This window comes from Pipistrellus kuhlii, unplaced genomic scaffold, assembly GCF_014108245.1.
Source record: "Pipistrellus kuhlii isolate mPipKuh1 unplaced genomic scaffold, mPipKuh1.p scaffold_m20_p_2, whole genome shotgun sequence".
NCBI lineage: Eukaryota > Metazoa > Chordata > Mammalia > Chiroptera > Vespertilionidae > Pipistrellus > Pipistrellus kuhlii.
In genome coordinates, this window is record NW_023425515.1 from 185,929,663 (window position 1) to 185,950,302 (window position 20,640).

At 56.6% G+C, this 20,640-nt stretch overlaps 1 protein-coding gene across 2 annotated transcripts in view; it reads left to right on the top strand.

The window, feature by feature from the left end:
- The window catches only part of IFFO2 (intermediate filament family orphan 2), a 42,854-nt gene extending 23,302 nt beyond the window's left edge, over positions 1 to 19,552 (top strand). The window contains exons 2-9 of one of the 2 annotated variants that reach the window (XM_036443930.2): positions 4,727 to 4,787; positions 6,477 to 6,572; positions 7,684 to 7,824; positions 8,955 to 9,094; positions 12,778 to 12,898; positions 13,046 to 13,138; positions 14,039 to 14,169; positions 15,321 to 19,552. In XM_036443930.2, the coding sequence (XP_036299823.1) occupies positions 4,727 to 4,787; positions 6,477 to 6,572; positions 7,684 to 7,824; positions 8,955 to 9,094; positions 12,778 to 12,898; positions 13,046 to 13,138; positions 14,039 to 14,169; positions 15,321 to 15,426 (889 nt within the window). In that variant the 3' untranslated portion in view covers positions 15,427 to 19,552. The remainder of the gene's footprint in view (positions 1 to 4,726; positions 4,788 to 6,476; positions 6,573 to 7,683; positions 7,825 to 8,954; positions 9,095 to 12,777; positions 12,899 to 13,045; positions 13,139 to 14,038; positions 14,170 to 15,320) is intronic. The other variant, XM_045585109.1, reaches the window with a different exon arrangement.
- The last annotated feature ends 1,088 nt before the right edge of the window (positions 19,553 to 20,640 follow it).

Genomic DNA, 20,640 nt, shown 5'->3' on the forward strand with positions numbered 1-20,640 from the left:
AGCCCCGGAGCCTCTTTCTGATCACAGAGGAAGTGAAAAGTCTGTGAGTCAGTCCCTGCAGTGACTTAGCTGGGCTCCCCTCCCCTCAGTAAGCCGGGCTTTGTCAGCCCCTTTCCTGTGGGCTGTGTCATCGGGATGGAGGGGGAGGCGGCACAGCACGCTGGTCCCAGTGTTGGCTGGGGGTGGGGACTGGCTTTGAAGCTGCCCATCCCCTCCCCCCAGGGGCTGGCTGAGACTTCTGGTCCGTCACGTGGGCACAGCGGAGGCTCCGCAGGAATGTCTGGAGACCACATCTGGCTGGGCGGGCACTGCCCCTCCCCCTCCAGGCCACCGGCCTCACACGTGTGCTCCTTCTGCGGAGATGGTGGCCCGGGCCCCGGACTCAGCGCAGTATGGAGTCATTTCCTCTCCCGGCCTCATTGTCCGATGGCCCTGCGCCCCCTCCCCGGCCGGAGGGCCGTGGGAAGTGGGAGAGGGAGGCTTTCTTCCCTCGCCTGCTTCCTGCCCTGGCTCTCTCCCCCGGCTGGCCTGGTCTCTCCCTGGAGAGGCTCCGGAGCCAGCCGAGCGGACAGAGCTGGGGGAAGGGCTGGTGCTGGGAACGCAGCTCCGGGAACCCCCCCCCCCCAGGCTAGCAGGGGGCAGAGAGGAGTCATCCTTCCAGGCAGAAGGGACCCTCACTGGGAAAGGGCGGAGCTGGAGGGTTGCTGTTAGGATTCATTTGTTCATTCATTCATTCATTCATTCACAAACTTATACAGCAATTCCTTGACCCTTACCCAGTGCAGATGAGCTGTAGACGCAGGGACTAGAGCAGCGAGCATAGGAGTAGTAACGACAAGCAGTTCTCTAGGCTGGTGGAGGGGCTGGACCCTCAGCTTTGGACCCAGCTCATCTAGTGACCGGGGACATGTTGCATTTTATGAGTCTATGACTGTCTAACATGGTGAACACAACCCAGGGGCTGCCCAGTAAGTGTCCCTCCTCTCCTTTCTCTAGTCCTGTGGTCGGCAAACTGCGGCTCGAAAGCCACATGCGGCTCTTTGGCCCCTTGAGTGTGGCTCTTCCACAAAATACCACGGCCTGGGCGAGTCTGTGTTGAAGACGTGGCGTTAGAAGACGTTTAAGTTTAAAAAATTTGGCTCTCCAAAGAAATTTCCATCGTTGTCCTGTTGATATTTGGCTCTATTGATTAATGAGTTTGCCCACCACTGCTTTAGTTTAACACTTGAAGAGAGAAGAATTTGGAAATTTTAGGAGCTGGGGGGTGGGGTGGGCAGGGTGGCTCTCAGTGACTCAGGCCATCTTGGCCCTGGCGTGAGTTGTCACCTGGGCTGTGGGCCTTCATTTTCCCATCTGTAAAATGGGTTTTCTTTTTCCTCTGTGTGTGTTTTTTTCCTGTGACCACCTTTGCTGAGCAGAGGGTCAGGCAAGAGAATTGGACAGTGAAGGTTAAAGGACATGTCATCCGCCAGTCGGTGACCCATAGTTCCCCTCTCAGTGGCCACCGGCTACTCCCTGCCTTCCTGCTGCCCCTCTTTGCTGATGCTGGTCCCTCTGCCTGAAACACGGTCCTACCGGAACCTGACTCCTCTGGGCTGATGCAGGATGGGGAGGAGGCCAGACTGTGCCTGGCAAGCAGGTGTTGAAGTTCCATAGCCCACAGCTTGGCAGACCGGTTCTCGGGGAAGCGGGTGCTCCCTCCTCCCGGGCTGCACGCAGTGAGTGAGGGTGGGGTGTCTGGGGCATCTTAAGAAGCACATCACCTGTCGTCATCCTTTCGCCCCGTCAGCCGGAGCAGCTGAAGGGCAAAGCTTTTCTGCACCGTCAACACGGGGGCCGGCCGCACAGCCAGGTTTCCCCGCCGCAGCCGGAGGCCCGTCAGCGTGGGCAGAGGATCCGGGCTGCCAGGCCAGCTGCTATCTACACGCTGGGGTCCGTGCTCGGTCTTCTGGGACCAGGAGTGCCGGCTGCCCACGCAGCCTGGCTTTGGAAACAAAAGGCTCATGCAAGAGCATCTGCTGGGGTGCAGCTCAGAATGGCTGGCGAGGAGTGGGGCCACTCCACGTGCCGTCTGCAGGGGAGCTCACTGGAAACGCAGCGTGTCCGCCCCACCCCGGCCCTGCTGAACCCGGCCTGCACCTGAGCCCGTGTGTGGTGCCCATGCTTGTCACCGTGTGAGCATGGCCTCGGCCTCAGTCCCAGCCCTGCTGAAAGCTGTGTGACCTTAGACAAGGGACCTCACCTCTCTGAACCTCAGCTCTCTCATCTGCAAAATGGGTTTGGCGGGACATCCTTTGCCCTAGAGTAGGGGTGTCGAACTCAATCAGAGAAGGGGCCAAAATCTAAAATCCAGCCTAAATCACGGGCCGAATGGTTTACTGAACAGTCATAAACTGTCATTGTGATGAAAACGCAGCAGAGTGCAGTGATGACAGCGTGGTGCGGGCCACATTGCAAGGCCTGGCGGGACCGATTTGGCCCGTGGGCCTTGTGTTTGACACATGTGCCCTAGAGGGTGAATAGTTCGCATGAAAGGTGATGAGATTATGTGTAGGAGGCACTGAGCCCAGGGCATGCGTGGTACCCAGATGTGCTCACCAATCTGTGGCTGCTAACGTGGCTTGGGTTCTTGGGTCTGGGTGGACTTGGGGCCAGTGGTTCTCCTTCTCTGGGCCTCATTTTTCCCATCTGTACAATGGGTCTGCTGACTCCTGCCCCACCTTCCTCAGGAGAAGGTTGCTGAAAGGAAAGGTGGGAGGGGGCTGGCGCCCTGCCCAGGAGCTTGGGGAATGGGGGTGTGTGTAGGGCGGAAGATGTCTCTGGCGCCTGCATCTCCACCCTTCGCTGCCCCCTTCTCTGCTGCCCCAGCTGTCGCTGTAAGATGCAGCTGTGAGGCCGGGCGCTGGCACCTGCTCTGGGCAGTGGCTTCGGAGTCAGGCTCTCTGCCCCCGCTCAGAGCTGCATGGCCAGGAGGGATGATTCAGCAGGGGACCTGCCCTCTGGGCCTTGGCTTCTCCTGTGGGAAGCCCTGGATGCCCCATGCTGCTGCGCGGGGCGAGGGCGGAGTGTGGGCTTCTCCCCACCGGGGGCTTCTGTCCCCCACATCGGGCCTAGGGGTGAACTCCTGGCCTGGCCCTTGGCACACTGGATGACCTTGCAAATTCCTGGCACATGGTGGGCCTCGGTTTCCCTGCTTGTACAACGAGGGTGTTCAGTGAGAATGTCCCGCCTGGGTCAGACCCTTAGGTTGCCTCTCTGCCCCTTGGCTTCCTCTGGGTCCTCCATCCCTGGGAGAAGCCCCGCCCCAGCCCCGCTGCCCTCCAGGTTCTGGAGCCGGTGGCCCTTGGCAGATCGAGGCCTCGCTGCCAATGTCAGGGGCTGATAAGGATCCAAGAGAACATGGGAGAGGGTGTGTGTGTGCGTATTTGTGTGTGTGTCTGTCCCTCCGGGAGCCCTAGCCAGGCCCGCCTCGTCTCGTGTGGGAGAAAGGAGGAATTTTCCTCTGTGTGTGCAAACAGTATCCGTTTTCTCTTATTTCCAAAAGCTGGTGATGTAACCCTCCGTCCATCCCTCCCCCTGGCCTATTTTTAGCCGCCCCAGCAGCATCCGAAAGGCTTCCAGGTCTGCCTGCTCAGAGGCCATGTAGGGAGGCGGCAGTGGGGCCGGGAAAGAGAGGAGCTGTCTGTCTGTCCCAGGATGGAGAGGGCAGGGAATCCTGGCCCCGGCCTCCTCTGGGGAGGGAGGCGGTCTGGGTGGGGAGCCGGGGCAGGCTTTTGATTGTTTCTGGGTCCTGGAGAAGCCTGGCAGGGTTACAAGCACTCCATCTGGGGCCTCGAGCCCAGGGTTTGAGTCCTGGCTCCACCTGTCTGCACCTTGACCTTGGGCACCTGCCTGGGTGCCTGCCTCTCTGCACCAGTAACGTGGGGATAATGGAGGCTGTTATGACGATTGAATTATGTCATGGAGACGGGAGCCTCATACATAGTAAGCCCTGAGTGAAGGCGAGCTGGTGTTGTCACAGCGATTGTATTGGTATCGTCTCATCCGGCCTCCAGGGATTGCTGGGGTGCGCCGTTAGCCCACTGTGCCTGCTCCTGTCATTTCCTGTCCAGCTTCGACCCGCGTGGTACATGTAAAGCCAGGAACAGGGCCTGGCGTGAAATAAGCGCTAGAGAAGTGAGCAGCGTGTTGGTTATCTTTTGTTTTCTGTAATAAAACAGACTTGGGTTTGAAGTCCAGCCCTAGCTGTGTGTCGTTGGGCAGGACATTTGACTTCCCTGAGCCTCCCGTCCTCCTCTGGCCGGTACAGAGATGTCTTTGTTGGTGAGGGTAGGCTACGGGACCACAGACTATAAGATGGAGATAGTTAGCACAATGAAAGTGCAGAGAGCAGCCTGGCTCCTGCGTGCCAGCCTCGATACTGCGTCTTGCAGCCACAGCAGGAATAACAGTGTTTGCACAGCACTTTACAGTTTGCCTTCCTCTCCTGTGGTGCTGTGCTCATGCCTGAAGCATGACATTCGTCAGCACCACCGGGTAACATGGCCTGTGTCAACCTGGCTGTCTCTGCCCCACCCCCATCCCCTAGCCGGGAGCTCCCGGAGGGCAGGCGGGGGTGGAGTCACTGCTGTGCCAGGGACAGGCCCAGGGCGGCTGCCTGCACGGTGTGAGGCCGGACGGGCATGGGAGGCTCCCTCTGACCGCCTGTCCTTCTTGGCTCTTACAGATGGGAGGAGGAGCTGGCCAAGAGCATGAACCTGCAGACCGTGGTGGACACGCTGAAGGAGGTAAGAGCCCCCAGCGGTCCTGATCAGAAGAGGTGCAGTCCTCAGTCCTCAGGGGGCATTGTCATCAGGGGGGAAAGCCGGGGGCAGTTCCCTGCACAGCCCCTATTCGGTCATTTCCTGCTGCCTCAGTCTCTCCTTGATGGGGCCAAGGGGCCTCTTCTGTCCCCTGCTTTGGAGCGAGGCGGGGATGGCAGTGTGGCAGCGAAGTTCAGGTACAGGCGTGGGGAAGCCTGGGCCCGAGTCCTGGTGCCGCCCCAGCTGGTGGGGTGACCTTGGGCGAGTGACTCCCCTCTCCTGCCTCTTCTCCCCACCCGGATGGTGCTTAAGCCCCTCCACCCCCCAGCTTGCGGGAACTGACTTGGGGCCCAATGCCTTGGGGAGGACAGTGGGCAGGTCACCAGGTGGGCACCCAGCCCAAGTGGGCTCTCCGGGGCGGTGTGAGGGCCTTCCTCGCCATTTTGGCTCAGTAGCTCTGTGTTCTGGGCCCTGCACTCAGCCGCCTGCCGGGTACCCTATGCACCTTCACCTTCCTGCCTCTCTTTTCCCCTCAGCCAAATGGGTACAAGCATAGTGACCCCATGAGAAGGCGTGGAAAGCTCTTTCAGATATTTTTATTTTAAAAAAAAATATATTTCATTGATTTTTTTACAGAGAGGAAGGGAGAGGGATATAGTTAGAAACATCGATGAGAGAGAAACATAGGCCAGCTGCCTCCTACACACACCCCCTGAGGATGTGCCCACAACCAATGCACATGCCCTTGACTGGAATTGAACCGGGACCCCTCAGTCCGCAGACTGACGCTCTATCCACTGAGCCAAACCGGTTTGGGCTCAAATATTTTTAAAAATTGCTTTCTGATACTTAAAAAATGTATCTTCTAAGCAAGTTAGAGACAGGTTAAAATTATATCAGTCCTTCGACGTGAGAGGATGGACGTCCCCCACTTTGATAACAAAAGTGCTTTTTGCTTCCCAAACATAACATGCTCACGCTCAAGTATTTGGAAGGCTGGGAAAAGCTTAGCGAAGAGAATAAAGCCGCCTCCAGCCCTGCCCCTCCCCGTGGCACGTTGGTGTGCCACCTTCTGGTCGTTCCCATGCACTCACGCACTCCAGGTGTGAATGTTCCATTAGGCTGGCACTTGCCATTTTGGAGACCCGAGTGGTCAAATATGGGCGATGCCCCATGAATGGACCTGATAGCTTTACCTGTGGGACCACTTACTGCATTACTTCCTCTGACTGTCTGCCACGGGTCTCCATGCAGTAATATCCCTTTGAGAAGTGTTTTAGTCGAAACTGGTTTGGCTCAGTGGATAGAGTTTTGTTGGCCTTCGGACTCAAGGGTCCCAGGTTTGATTCCGGTCAAGGGCATGTACCTTGGTTGCGGGCACATCCCCAGTGGGGGGAGGGGTAGGGGTGCAGGAGGCAGCTGATGGATGTTTCTATCTCTCTATCCCTCTCCCTTCCTCTCTGTAAAAAATCAAATATATATATGTATATATGTATATGTATATTTTTTAAGAGAAGTGTTTTAAGCTGAGTGCTGGAAGTCAGGCTGGGCCGAGGTCCTTGGTGCCCCCTCCCCAGCCATCAGGCACCCTGGCCTGGCTGGGCCCCAGTGTCCAGTCCCTCCTGCCCTCAGGGTGCCCGGCCCCCCTAAACCTTCCCATCTCTGCCTCCGCAGGCGGCGCAGGAGGCCGAAGCCATCCAGGAGGAGATGAACGAGACGATCGAGCGGCTGAAGGCCGAGCTGGTGGTGTTCAAGGGGCTCATGAGCGACGTAAGTGCCCTGGCCGCCGCCCAGGTGCCGTCACCTCCCCTCCCCCGTCATGCAGAACGCTTCATCCACTCCGAGGCTCCGAGCTCGGCTTCTAGTTAGCGTCCTGGCTGCGCGATGGACTGCGAGGATGACCGATGCATCCGAGACCAGGCGCCCCTCCCGCCCGCCCTCCTCCGCTTCCCTCGGTCTGATAGAGATGCATTAATCTGCCGCTTAACCCATCCCGCCTCTCGGGCTCCTGGGACGGTCTGTGTGTGTTTTGGCTCCGACTCTGCCCCAGCTCGCCAGGACGTGGCGGGCGGAGGCCGTGGGCCTCGGTGTCCGGGCACAGGTCGAGGGAGGCCCTGGCCGTGCCGTCCCGAGAGGCTCCCAGGCCGGCAGCCTTCCGCAGGGCTGCTCTGTACGGTCGGGGAAGGCGAGTGTGTGCTTCCTTTTGCCAGTCAGAGCCCTCTGAGCGGCCGCCTCCCTGCCGGGACCCGGGGCTCCTGCCACCTGCGCCAGCGGGCGGGGTGCAGGGAGAGCCGCCAGCAGAAGGTGCCCGTTTCTGGGTGACTCGTCCAGGGGCGGCCTCTGGTCCCGAGGGGCGTGAAGCCGGGTGTGGCTGGGAGAAGCCTCCCGGAGCTCCAGGTGGGGGCCACGTGGCTCCCCTCTCCGGGGTCCTGGGGGACCCCTGTCCTGGGCAAACCCCGCTGTCAGACTGGGAGAAATCCTGAAGAGAGAGCCGCCTTGGCAGGCACCCCCATGGAGACAGGGGGGGCAGGCTGGGTGGGGAGAAAGGAGTCTTTCAGCGTGGATTGCCTTTGTGTCGTCTTTGCTCACACAGAACACACAGTGACACTGTCTGCAGAGAGGTGTCGTCCAGCCCTCAGGGAGCCGCCAATGCGGCCTCACATTGTCCCCTCGGCGCCAGAGCCGTTAGCTCCCACGGCCCCAGCCCAAGCAGCGCTGACCCAGCCCTTCAGGCCCCTCAAGGCCAGCCTCGGACTCCGGGGCCTCCCACCAACACCTAGGGCCCTCCACCCCTCTCTGTCCAGCAGGGGCCTGGGAGCGGCGCCCCACGCCATGCCTGCTCCATCCCTCGCTCACGTAACCCCTGCTGTCCTCCCTGCAGCCCATGACAGACCTGGACACAAAGATCCAAGAAAAGGCCATGAAGGTGGACATGGACATCTGCCGCCGAATCGATATCACGGCCAAGCTGTGCGATGTCGCACAGCAGCGGAACTCGGAAGACGTGTCCAAGATCTTCCAGGTGACTAGGGCCGCCCCGCTCACCACCGCCATCTCCACCCGCCACCGCCACCCTCCCGAGGAGCCCCAGCCTCAACCCCTGCTCCCCTCACATCCACCCCACCCCCACCCCCGAGGCGTCGTGGCCTCCCCAGGAGAGCGTAGACTCAGGGACTCTAGGCTCAGGCTGGCAGCTTCACCCTGTGGCTGAGGAGACCTCTCCCCCGGGAGTGACAGGATGGGGCTCAAGGACGGAAATGGCAGAGCTGGGACTGGAACTCGGGTCCCCTGACCCTGCAGGGCTTCGTCCACCCACCCACACTGTATGGTTGTCATTCCCACTGAAAAGGCGCTCGTTCTCCCCCCTCCCCATTCCCCCCTCTGTGAGCAAGTGTGTGTCCCGAGAAGAGACGATGGGGTCACGGCCGCTGGCCGGGGCTGGCCGGTCCCGCTGCCTGAAGGGCGCGTCCTTCCCCGAAGGTGCTTCTGGAATCTGGGTCGTGGCTGGGCTTCTGCTAGCCCAGGGCAGGGTCTTGTTGCTTTCAGTGTGTGACTTGGGATGTAGCTGGGTGAGACCTGGGCGTCCCTGGGCCCCCTTTCCCACTCCGGGCCTCCTCGCTGCCCCTCTGCAGGGAAACAGGGGGCACCATGTCGGCCGTGGTGTGGTCAGCTCACGTCTTGTCTGCTGGGAGTGGAGGGAGCTTGGTGGCCTGGGGCCGCCGCCCGCTGCCGCCGCCCGCTGCCTTTGCATGTGAGCAGGAGGGCTCTGGGCAGCCGGGAGCCATCTGGGCCTCCTCCGTCGGGGCTCCTCCGGCCCCCTGGCCGCCTCTGAGACATCCCAGGGGGATTCTGTACCCCAGTCTAGCTCGCTCCCCTCCCCGGATCTGGCGGTGACGTTTCTGGTGAAGGGGTGCGCTGAGCCGGCCGGGGTCCAGGCTCTCTGTGTCCTCCCTCCCGCATGCATGTCTCCCCGCCTCATGCTTCCTGCTAACTCGCCTGCTTCTTAGAGGACCCTGCATCTCTGCTGGCAGCAGCTGGCCCCAGCCACGCTCCATCCATCCCGTGAGATGCTGGCTCCCTCCCCGGCCCTACCCTGGCCCTCCCTCCCTGCCGAGCCTCCCAGTCACCTCCGTCTCTTCCTTCCCGGGTCAGGTGGTCCCCAAAAAGAAAGAGCGTAAGGTGGCTTCGGACGAGGACATCTCGGAGCAGGACGGGGAGGTGAACCGGTTCTCCGATGAGGAGGTCAGCTCCGTGAACATCACAGACGAGATGAAGCGCATGTTTAACCAGCTGTGAGTACCGGGGCTCCTCTCTGCTCCCCCAGGTCACGGGGGCCGGGGTGGCAAACTGGCGGCCTGGGTTGAAGGCAGCCCCCAGGTGTGTTCTGTTGGGCCTGCATCCTGAGCACATTTGCATTCATGTTTAACCTTTGTACTTTGGGAAGATCCCCATCCTCAGAAAGGACCAGTGTTTGCGTGGGAGTCTTGGCCAAGCCTCAGACTCACTCCGACTGGTCTTCCTTATGGTGGGATGGCTGAGCCGAGCCACACGCCGGCCACCACGCTGTAGGATGCTTTACAAACGTGACTTCATCGACTCCACACTGTCCGCCCAGGAAGTGGGGTTACCACTCCCCTTTTGTAGACGAGGAGACTGAGGCTCAGGGAAGTGCCCTGGTGGAGACTACTCCGCCGATACATGGCCGAGCTGGGATGGGACCCAGGCCCGTCTGCCTGTGTCCTCTCCCTCTGAGACGCTGCCTGGGTTAGTGGCAGACTGCAGGTTGGATATGGCCAGTGGTGGGATGGAACCGGCTTGTACCAGCTCATGAAAGCTGATTGTTCACGTCTGCCTGCTCCAGGTTCAGTGATGGCACAATAGTAGCTTAACATTTGCCAGCGTGGAAAATCGGCAAATGCTACCAAGCAAGGCTGACTTCTGCCCTCCACCCTCCAATCCCCCGCCAGCAAAACTGTTTTATCCAAAGCTCACTGTGTAGAGTGATCTGGGGCAGGGATGCTTTGTGGCTGTGGCCTGTCCATATAGCACCCTAAGGTAGGGTAGGGAAGGGAAGGGGAGGGGAGAGGCATCCCTTTGGGCATTGCCTGACTTGTTTAAGGGCCTGGCGTCAAAGGGCAGGGCTGGGGCTGGTCTCTGGGGTCACCTTTCCCCTGTCCCAGTGACCTGCTCCTGCCTCTCTGCCGTCCCCTGCATTTGGGCTCCTGAGCCCTGAGAACTCAACTTTCCCCCAGAACCCCACCCCTCCCCCTCTCCCTCACACCTCCCTGCATCAGTCTCAGCGCTGAGCAAGCTTTCTGACCACTGCCTCTCCCATGAGGTCTCCTGTCTCCAACAGCAGGCCTAGGTTTGCCATCACAAACCCCCCAGAACCCCTCCTGAGAGGGCGCGGGACTCTCCTAATGCTTCCTGTAAAGATCACTCTGCCCAGCCCCTTCCTGTTCAAAGGGGGAAACTGAGGCCCAGAGAGGGATGGGGGAGATGGGGTGGAGCCGGGCCAGCTGTCCTCAGCTGTCCCCAGCCAGCTGTCCTCATGCCTGGAAGAGCTGTCCCTCTGCTCTCCGGGCACCATCCCTGCCCTGGTGCCTTTGCAGCCGAGCCCAGCTACTTGGCAAGGAAGACTGTGGGGACAGCAGGGTGGGTTTGCTTCCCAAGACGGGCTGCGTTTTGGGGATCGCTGTTGGAAGGTGACAAGGAGACTCCCAGGCGCTTGCTTCCTCTTTGACATCCCCGCTCTCAGATCTCCTGTTCTCATCTTTTGCTGACAAGAGGGGATTGGGGGTAACCCTTGGTTGGGTCTAGGTTTTCCAAACATTGCTCTGGGCATTCCTGCGCCTCAGGCAGAATTGTATGGCCCGCACAGACCCAGACTGTGTCCATTTGTTGAATTAAATGGCTTCTCTGAAGAAGTCATTGCCTTCATTTTCATAAAGTCATCAGGGAAGCAGTAAGCTGCTTAGGAATGGGTGAGCTGAGAGGGACAGTCCCAAGAGCTGGTCAGGAGCGCCCTTGGCCCGGCTCCTGTGTGCACAAAATTAGACTGATAGGGTGGTGAAGTCCCTAAGTTTTAAACAAAGCCTCCAACCACCCAAGGCCCTGCTGACTCCACCCTAAGTGGAGCCCTAGCCCCCGCCCCTCCATCTCCGCTTGCTGAGATTCAAGCCAGAGACTGCCCTGGGCCAGTTCCACTCAAGTCTTTGAATAATGCACCCGTGTCCCTGCTGTTTTGTTTTGATCAAAATCTGTTGCTTGGGCTTCAGACCAATGAGAAGGGGAGGAATTGGCTACTTTTTCTGGGTGGTGGCCAGCCCTCCTCCTCAGCCCCGCCTTTCAGGTCTGCAGGGAGGGGGGTCGCCTCTTCCCAGCCCTGTCTCTGGTCCGGTCTTCCGGTCTTTGATGGCTTCCTTATTCCTCGGCTGGGGTTTCCTTCAGCTCCCAGACCCTGGAAGGAAATGAAGTCAGCAGTTGAGTATGTGATGCGCTGATAGTGGACCCCAGAGGCTTGTCTGAAGCTAGTCCAGCCCGTGGCTCCTCCCCCTGCAGCCAGGTCCTCAGCTCTGCTCCCTGGACTCACAGAGCCCCCTATAGGCTCCGACAGGAACTGCATTTTGAAGAGGAGGCTGGCTCCAGGGGGTTCTCTGGGCAGCTTTTTACCAGAAATTCTTTTTTCTTGAGCCCTGCCCAGTGGCTCCAGCCTGGACTATTTTTGGAAGGTTGGGCAAATCCAGGAAGGAGTTGAGGGAGGGAGTGTAGCAGTGGGGAGAGCCCTGGAGACTTGGGACCCACTTCCTTCTTGGCGAATTCACTGGGTCCAGTGGTTTACCCCTGTTGACCTCAGCCTTCTCACCTGATTAGTGGGCATATTGGGTTGAGTGGTTCTTTTTAAAACTTATTTATTTATTTATTTATTTATATTTATTATTTATTTATTTTTTTTATTAAATTATTATCTGTGTACATATTTTAACATTGCCCCCCCCCCAATATATACCTTCCCTGCCCAGAGTTTTGTGTCCATTGGTTGTACTTATATGCATGTATACAAGTCCTTTGGTTGATCTCTTATCTCCCCCAGATCTCCCTACCCTCCCAGCTGTAATTTGACAGTCTGCTTGTTGCTTTACTGTCTTTATATCTGTCTTTTGGTTCATCAGTTTATAATGTTCTTTATTATCCAAAAATGAGTGAGGTCATGTGGTATTTTTCTTTCATTGACTGGCTTATTTCACTCAGCATGATGATCTCTAATTCTATCCAGGTTGCTGCAAATGATGAGAATTTCTTCTTTTTTATGGCAGCATTGTGTAGATGTACCATAGTTTTTTGATCCAATCATCTGCTGACGGGCACCTAGGCTGTTTCCAAATTCTAGCTATTGTAGATTGGGGCTGAGTGGTTCTTAAGGTCTCCTCCAGGTGGGGTAACCATGCATCTCCAGTCCCAGGCAATCCCGTATGGTCCGGCCCCCTTCTTCCAGCCCTAGTGAATAGGGGAGCCCTGGAGTCACCCAGGCTGTGAATTCAAAAGTGACTTTCAGCTCGTATTGTTCCGGAAGCCTACCCGATCCCTCTGAGCCTCAGTTTTCTCACCTGTAAAGTGGGAATAATAATCAAGCTTGTCTCATGGGATGGGTGCGAGGATAGAACAAATGGCGTTTTACTAAGCGCCCAGAAGCCAGTCTGTGAATGAAAAACGTACAAGATTGGACTTGGGAGGAAATTGCCTTTAGTCTCCGTTGATGGTAAAAGTCTGGCCCCTTAAAAACCCACACTTTAAAGGGTAGAAAGAGTGTGTCAGAACATCCTGCATTTTAAAGGAGTTCAACTCCATGGATAAGGCCCGCGTCCCCTTTGCACCACCTCTTTAGGAACACACACCCGGGCAGCACCCTGTCTGTCCCGTCCTGGCCCCCGGAGCCTGGCTCCCGCTCAGTCCCGCCCTCCTTGTCACCCCCCAGGCGGGAGACCTTTGACTTCGATGACGACTGTGACAGCCTGACGTGGGAGGAGAACGAAGACACTCTGCTGCTCTGGGAGGACTTCACCAACTGCAACCCGAGCATCGACCTGCAGGGCGAGGTGCGTGGGGCCGGGCTTCCCGGGGGCCGGGAGGTGGGGGCCGGGGGCACCTCCTTTCAATCATCCCTCCTCCCCATTCTTTCCCTGCAGCCCTCCTTCCCCCGCTCCCACCCCAGCTAAATGCACCCCTTTGATCTGTTTCCCCAGCAAGAGGAAAACTTGGGCAACTTGATCCATGAGACGGAATCCTTCTTCAAGACGAGAGACAAGGAGTACCAGGAGACGATAGGCCAGATCGAGGTGAGGACTCGGCCCGGGCAGCCCCTTCGTTGAGACCCCGGGGGACTACGTTGCTACCCAGGCAGGGGCTGGTAGCCTGGGGTGGCCACAGGCTCTGGAGTCAGGAGGCCTGCCAGTTCCCTGCTTGGTGCTGGCAAAGCCATACCCCTGCATTTTAAAGGAGTTCAACTCCATGGATAAGGCCCGCGTCCCCTTTGCACCACCTCTTTAGGAACACACACCCGGGCAGCTGACATTTGAGTGACATCAAGTGACACTAGGCACCATGTAAGCCCATGACAAGTACATCCTTCCTAGTCTCCGCACACCCTAGTGTGGCTGGACCTGCAGGTGCCCAGGTACCCAGGCAGTAGGTACCAAGCATCCAGTGTTACAGAGGAGGACATGAGGCTAACAGAGACCGATGACGTGGCCAAGGCCCCCAGCCAGCACACAGCCTTGGAGCCCCGCCCTCTGGACCCGAGAGCCTGCACTTGGCCATGTCTGCCCGTGCGGTCCCTGCTGTTGTCATGTTGGAGAAGGAGGGGCCTCTGGCCTGGGGATGTCTCCTGAGGGGGAGGAGAAGGGTCGGAAATGTGAAGACATGAGGACTTTTCCAATCAAGGCCACCGAAAGGAACCCAGAGGTGCTGGGTGGAGGAGAGTTGGTAGAACCAGGTGGGCTCATCAGGGAAGGCTGCCCTGTGGTTGCTAAGCAACCATTCCCCTTTCCCAAGAAGCCCTGCGAGAGGCCATGGGGATGGGTATCCAGAGAACAGAGACCAAAGCAGGGTCCTGCGGGCGTCTGTGGGGTCCAGGGGTGGTCTGGAGGCCGCCGGCACTCAGACGGAGGGAGAGGATTGCTGAGGGTTTGCTGTGAGGATAACTTGGCCTCACCTTACCCCACTCTGGTTCCCCTCAGCTCGAGCTGGCCACCGCCAAGAGCGACATGAACCGGCACCTGCACGAATACATGGAGATGTGCAGCATGAAGCGAGGCCTGGACGTGCAGATGGAGACGTGCCGCCGGCTCATCAAAGGCTCCGCGGACAGGTGCCTGGCCCTGCCCCCCGGGGATTCGGCAGTTGGGTCCTTGCGGGAAGTTTATGAGGCTGCAACTTACAAGTCTGGCCTGTCTCGTCGGCCCGGCGCACCTGTCTGGCCATCCATCCATGAATATTAGTCACCTCCCTCCTGCACGTTAGATGACGTCTCTAATTTCACCTAACTCCCTGCACCCACTTACTCAACAGCTCCTTGTCCGAGGCCTGCTCTGGGCAAGGCCACGGGGATACAGGGATGAGCATAGCAGCCATAGCCCCTGCCCTAGGGAGCTTACACCCCCTTTCTGCTGAATGGGGGAGTGGAGAAGGTGGGCAGGACACTCCCCTCCACCCTGGCTGATGGGACCCCCATTTGCCCATCGGAAGCTATTTCACCTCCTTTCCCATATCCCACACCGGGGCCAGGTGGGCCAGGCCCTTTTATTTGCTGGGGTGGCTGATACCCCAAGACAAAGACAGAGCCTCGCCCAACCGGCCTGGTTCGGCGGTTGAGCATTGCCTTATGATCCAGGAGGTCATAGTTCAATTCCTGGTCAGGGCACAGACCTGGGTTGCGGCTCGATCCTCAGTATGGGATGTGCAGGAGGTAGCCAATCCCTGATTCTCTCTCATCATTGGTGTTTCTCTCTTTCTCTGTCTCCCTTCCTCTCAGAAATCAATTTTATATATTACATATATATTATATAATATATATAATATATATAAAATATAATATATAATACATATAATACAATGTATTACATATATTATATATATTTTATATATATTTTTTGTATTAAAAAAAAATATATATATATATATAAAATAAAGGAACACATAGCCTTATTGGGAAGATAGCCAAGCTAATAATACTCTTGATCCGTGGTCTCTGCTCCCACGGGGCTTTCGGTACCTGGAGCAACTAGAGGCTGGACAGGAGGCCCCCAGAGCTCCTGAGAGCCATGTTCAACGTGTGGGCTTAGGAGAGTCTATGGAAAGCAGAGCAGGGGTGGAGGGGGGGGGGTCTCAGGGAAGGACCCCCCTAAGAGGTCAGGTCTTCCAGGAGTGGTGGCTCAGCCCTTCCTACCCCTTAAATCCCTCCTCAGGGGTCCTCAGGCTGCCTCCCCTCCCACACTGACCCCCGCTCTCTCCTCCTTCCAGGAATTCCCCGTCCCCCAGCTCCGTGGCCAGCAGCGACTCAGGAAGCACAGACGAGATCCAGGACGAGTTTGAGCGGGAGGCGGACGTGGAGCCCATGGTCAGCTGATGGCTGAGGCCCGCTGTGCCTGGTGGTCTTGGAGATGGGGCCTCTGCCAGGAAGGCTCCTCGGAGTGGGACTCCGGTCCTCACCGCACGGACGTCCTCTGCCCTCCTTCTCTGGAGGCCCCAAGGGACCGCTGCTTCCTTCCTCCCTTCCACTCACCATCCACCCGTGCCCCCTCTCCATCCACCCACCCACCCACCCACGGAATGGTGCTCTCAATTTCTATTCTCCACGTTACCAATGCAGACTTCTGTCCAGATGATGCAGCGGGAACCGTGCCTTTTCCCTTAAGCTGAGCCACTTTGAGCTCCAAAGAATTCCTCCTAGCAGGTGTTGTTTTTATACGAAACTCTGAGGCGAGGTGTGGCAGACTGTGGTTTTCGCCCTCCCACCTGCTCCTCTGATTGGCTATGACCTATGCCCTCCCGTCCCCTGCCGGCCAGCACTGATGGAGTGGGGCTCGGGGTGGCCCACTTCCACCCAGGACGGAGCTGTTTGCCTCGGCGAACTTTCCACGCCCAGGTGGGACCTTCCTAGGTTTTATTTTCACGTACCAAAAGGGAGAAAGATGGAAGGAGGGAGGGAAGACAAATTCTTAGTTTCTTTTTGGACCAAGTGGCACAGCGGAGGGACAAGGCACTGTGGGGGAAGGTGGAGCCTCACTGTGTTTAAACTACTATGCAAAAAAACAAAACAAACAAACAAACAACAAAGCAGCTTGCCTTATATACTGTGGAAGGGAGGCCCTCTCCCCGACTCAGGGTTTTCCCTTGGAGCTGGGAGGGAGGCCACCGCTGGGGCCATGTCTCTCGCAGCCTGTGAGGGGGTTCGGTCAAGGTCAGTCAAGAGGCCTGGGTCCTGCCACGCCCTTGGCCACCTGACCGCTTGCTTTCTGGGGACCTCGGTGGATTGAGGGTCTTTTATTGCCCTGATGACTTGATGCTTTCCCCTCTGTTTCCAGCCAAACTGTAAGGGGTGGGGGTCTGTCATTTCTCTGTGAGAAAGCCTGTGGCCACCCCTTCCCCAGTGGAGTCGGGTCAGGCCCGCCTGCTGCCATCTTGGTTCTCCACTGGGCCCAGTCGGGTCAGTGGCAGGCATTGGGAAGGGAGGAGGAGGGAGGCAATGAGGGCTGCTGGCAGGTTGGAGGTGGCAGGCCGCGCTCAGGAGAGAACCATCCTTGTTTCACACTTGCCAGCTTCTTCCCATTCTTCACGGACTGACCCTGGGAGTTCACTGAGCCAGTCTCTCCCAGCACCTGAGTGGGCCTGGCTGTGTGAGGCCACCTGCCAAGTCCCAGCTTGGAGCCAGCTGACCAGGCTTTGCTTTTTTTTTTTTTTTTTTTAAGTCTTTTGTCCCCATGCCTGTGGTGCAAGTTTTGTTTTTGTTGGCCCAGCAGCGTCCCCTGGAGGTCAAAGGAGCACACTGAGCCCGAGGACCAGGACTCCTTACCTCTGGGGCCTATGACTAGCGGCACAAGAGGGGTTCTGGCTCCCAGTAGGTTGTGTCCCCCGGTGTTCCTCCCCCCACCCCCCAGGGTACCAACCACCGTTAAGGGCCTTCTTTCTCTTCTGTTTCCCCTACCTGTTTTGCAGTCTTAAAACCTTTGTATATAATAGTCACATAATATATATATATATATACATGTATATGGAGAGAGAGCAAGCGAGTTATGACAGTGTGTTATTCTTATTTATCAGAACTTGGTGGCCTTTAGGGTGTTTTTTTTTCTTTCTAATTTTCGTTGCTGTTGGGCGAGTCGTTCTGTTCCCTGCGGCGCTGTGGCCGGGAGGCTTCCATGCCCAGCGTCTCCCATTGGCCAACAGGCCCGTGGCAGGTACGAGAGGGCGACGGCTTCGGAGGAGGCCGACCCTTGTTCTCAAGGTTACAGGGTTCACACATACCTGGCCATTATTGCTGTTGTTGTTGTCGTTGTTTTAGTTTAGCTTTATTTTAACCAAAGGTTATCAGAGCCTGTTGGGCTCAGACCTCAGCTGCTAAAAAGACGTTCCGTTTCCTGGAGGGCAGGGAGATGGCCCTGCAGGCCGCTGTCCAGCGGTAAGGGAGGTGGTGCGTGGTGTGGGCAGGCGGGCAGAGCGGGAGCCAGCCCTGGGCGATTCCTTCAGGTGGTGGTGGGGAAAGATTGGGGGGGGGACAGGCCTATCAATGTTAAAAATATAACAATAAGGCAACGGTGTATTTTGGGGGTGACTAAGGTGATTGGTGTCCATGTATTATTTTTTCCTTCCCCCTTTTAGACATTAGTCCCTGGGGACTAGAGGACTCTGAATTTGTCCAAGGACTATAGATATGGCAGGAGCCAGAGAGAGAGAGAGACACTGGCTGAGAAGTTTCCTCCCTGCTGGGGAGCCAGGATTTGCGGCAGGTAGGCGGGGCAGGGACCCCAAGGATGTGGCCCACCTGCTTCCAGTACAGGGTCCCGGGTCCTGGCCTGGCTGCTTCCCTCCCCACTGAGTTCTTCTCTGAGTTAGCTGCCAGTGGGCCTCGCTTGTCCCCTCGCCATGGGCCCACAGCTTGCCAAGAAAGACCCCAAGTGAGGCAGCGCTGGGTCCAGAGGGGATACGCTGGCCTGTTCTTTGTAAAGTTGTAAATACTTAATTTTTTTTTTTTGGTTTCTACTTCTAAGCCCAGTGTCATATTGACATTGGTATTGTAGGTGGTTCTCAGAGGGGCTCTCCTGGGCAGCCCTTTCTCACCCTCCTCTTTTGGGGGGTTTATAAACAGAGAGGATTGGGCAAGGGCAGGATGAGGAATTCCTTTTGGTTCCTTGGTTGTGGAACACACACACACTCACACACACACACACACACACACACACACGCACGCACGCACTCCTCTGAGAGTCCAAACAGGGGGAAAAATTCTTGGCAAGTGAACACATTTTGTCTTCTTGTAGCAATATGTCTTGACGGACGGGTCTCTGAAGGGCCAGTCCATCTCGCACTTCGCTCTGTGGGTGCAAGCTCAGATGTTTTCGGGAGAACCAAGCCTCTTGGGCTGGGGATGAGGAAGAGGGCGTGGGGTAAGGGGATAATATAAGGCGTAACTTAAGCTAAATGTAATCTATTTATAAAGCAAGAGACTCTTGTCTATTTTTATGAAAGGAAGGGTTTGTAATCTAGGCTCGGCGGCTGTGGCTGCCCAGGGTTTTTCTGTGGGCGCTGTGCATGTTGCTGCTGGATTCCATATAACCGGTCCCCTTCACCCCATCTCCCTGTCCTCACCGCCTGCTCCCCGCACCCATGAGCCGGCTTTGGCAGCCCAGAGGCCCCACCTCGCCACGGTCCCCTGTTCTCTGATCCCGCAGCTCCTGGGTCCTTGGATGTCTTGGGGGGAGGGGAGGGCACTGGTGGGAGTGGGTGGGCAGTGGCGAGTTCAGCATGGAGGTGGGTGGGTGGGGGATGAGAGGGGGCACGAGATAGGGGACACACTCTGCTTCCCACTAGTCATTTGAACTAGGTGGGCTCCCACAAGTCATTTGAACTGTGTGAAGATCCACTTCCGAGTCCACTGAATTTGGGAGAGTGTGGGTGGCATGGGGCTGCTGGTTCTGGGACCACATGGCTTCCCTGGGGCCTGGGACCTTCCAGAGCTCTCGTGGGTCCCAGGTTGCTAGGCAGCTGGAGGGGGAGAGGAAAAGCCATGAAATGTCCACGTCCTGGCTGTGCCCACTGCCCAGGCTGCTGCCCCAGGCCCTGGGTGAGGGGTTAGGGCTGACTCTCTCGGGGAGGGAGTCATCCATGGGTGGAAGATTCACAGGCTCGGGGTGGGCCATGTGTTCGTTTGGAGCAAACCCCTCACCATTTCTGCTGCCAAACCCTCAAAGGAATGAGGCAAAGGCACCCCTTACCCCCAATACCCTCTCTGTGGGCATTTTAGCATCCACGTGGTTTTTAATCCCTTCAGGGAGACTTTCTGTCCTGCAGCCCCATCCCACCCCACGTCGCTGTTTGTCTGCCAGCTGGGCCTAGCATCACGGGGAAGGGGGGGTTTATATGAAAGACTACTGATCCTACCGGGAAACCAACCTGTTTACTGTACTGTTGTAAATATTGTACCCTTTATATCCTGTATATTGGCTTCTTTTGAATAAAGTGAAATGTCTTAGAAACGATGGTGTGCTTTTTTCTTTTTTTTTAACTGAGGATAAAATGGCAAGAGGACTGAGGGCCACATAAACACGAATGCAAACTAATTAGTGGTGACATAGGGGACTTTTCACATCTCCTGCCTCTCATAATAAGATCTCTGTAAGCAGGGACAGCAGGATTTATTATACACATTTTACCAAAGTGAAGGTCACAGGCAGAGGAACTGAGGTCCTGCTAATCCCCAAATCCCCGTTTCGTAAACTTCCTCACAGTGCCCAAGAGAGGCCAGATCCCAGACTCTGAATTTGACATTGTCCAGCGTTCCAGCTTTTTCTTGTTAATGACCAACTTCAGAAAAACATTGCTCTGTATGAACTGCCTCTGACCCCCGACTAGGGTTTTCTTCAAGGATTAAGAGAAACAGTCCCATCAATCCCAATCCACTTTCTGAGGTATCCAAGACTCACTTATTGTTTCTTTTTTTCCAACTCCCAACTGTTTCTGTTCCCCGAGTGTGACCTTCTGAAGGAAGAATAGCATAGATACTGAGGTCATTCTAAGGTGGGCGTCATTACCCCCACTTTATAGACAAGGAAACTGAGGCCCAGGGAAGTTAACAAATTTTGTCAATGTCATAGGGAGGAACCACAATGAGAATGGGAACGGACTCCTTAGCAGGTATGAACGTGAGAAACATTCCCATCAGTAAGGAGTTTTTTTTTGTGTGAGTTCATTTGAGCCAAACTGTCAATAATTGGCGGGAAGCAGAATCTCAGTGGGTGAGATAATGGCAGTCTTGCCATTTGTTTTATACATTACGACCCAAAGAGGAGACATAAGTGGGTTAATGAACTCCATCGGTGATAGATTAGGGAGGCTGGAGAAAGCAAAGCCAGGGGTGTGGGGGAACCTCTGGGATTGGGTCAAAAGTAAAATGATAGACACGTATTTAGCTGGGTGCCGGAACAATTAACATGATAATAATGAAGGAACTTGTGGTATCTGGCTGGCACATAGCACATAAGGTGGTGCCCCAAAGGGTCCAGAAGAAGGGAAGTTACAAGTTACCCAGACATTTCAAGTGTATGTTATTATAGATGCAAAAAGA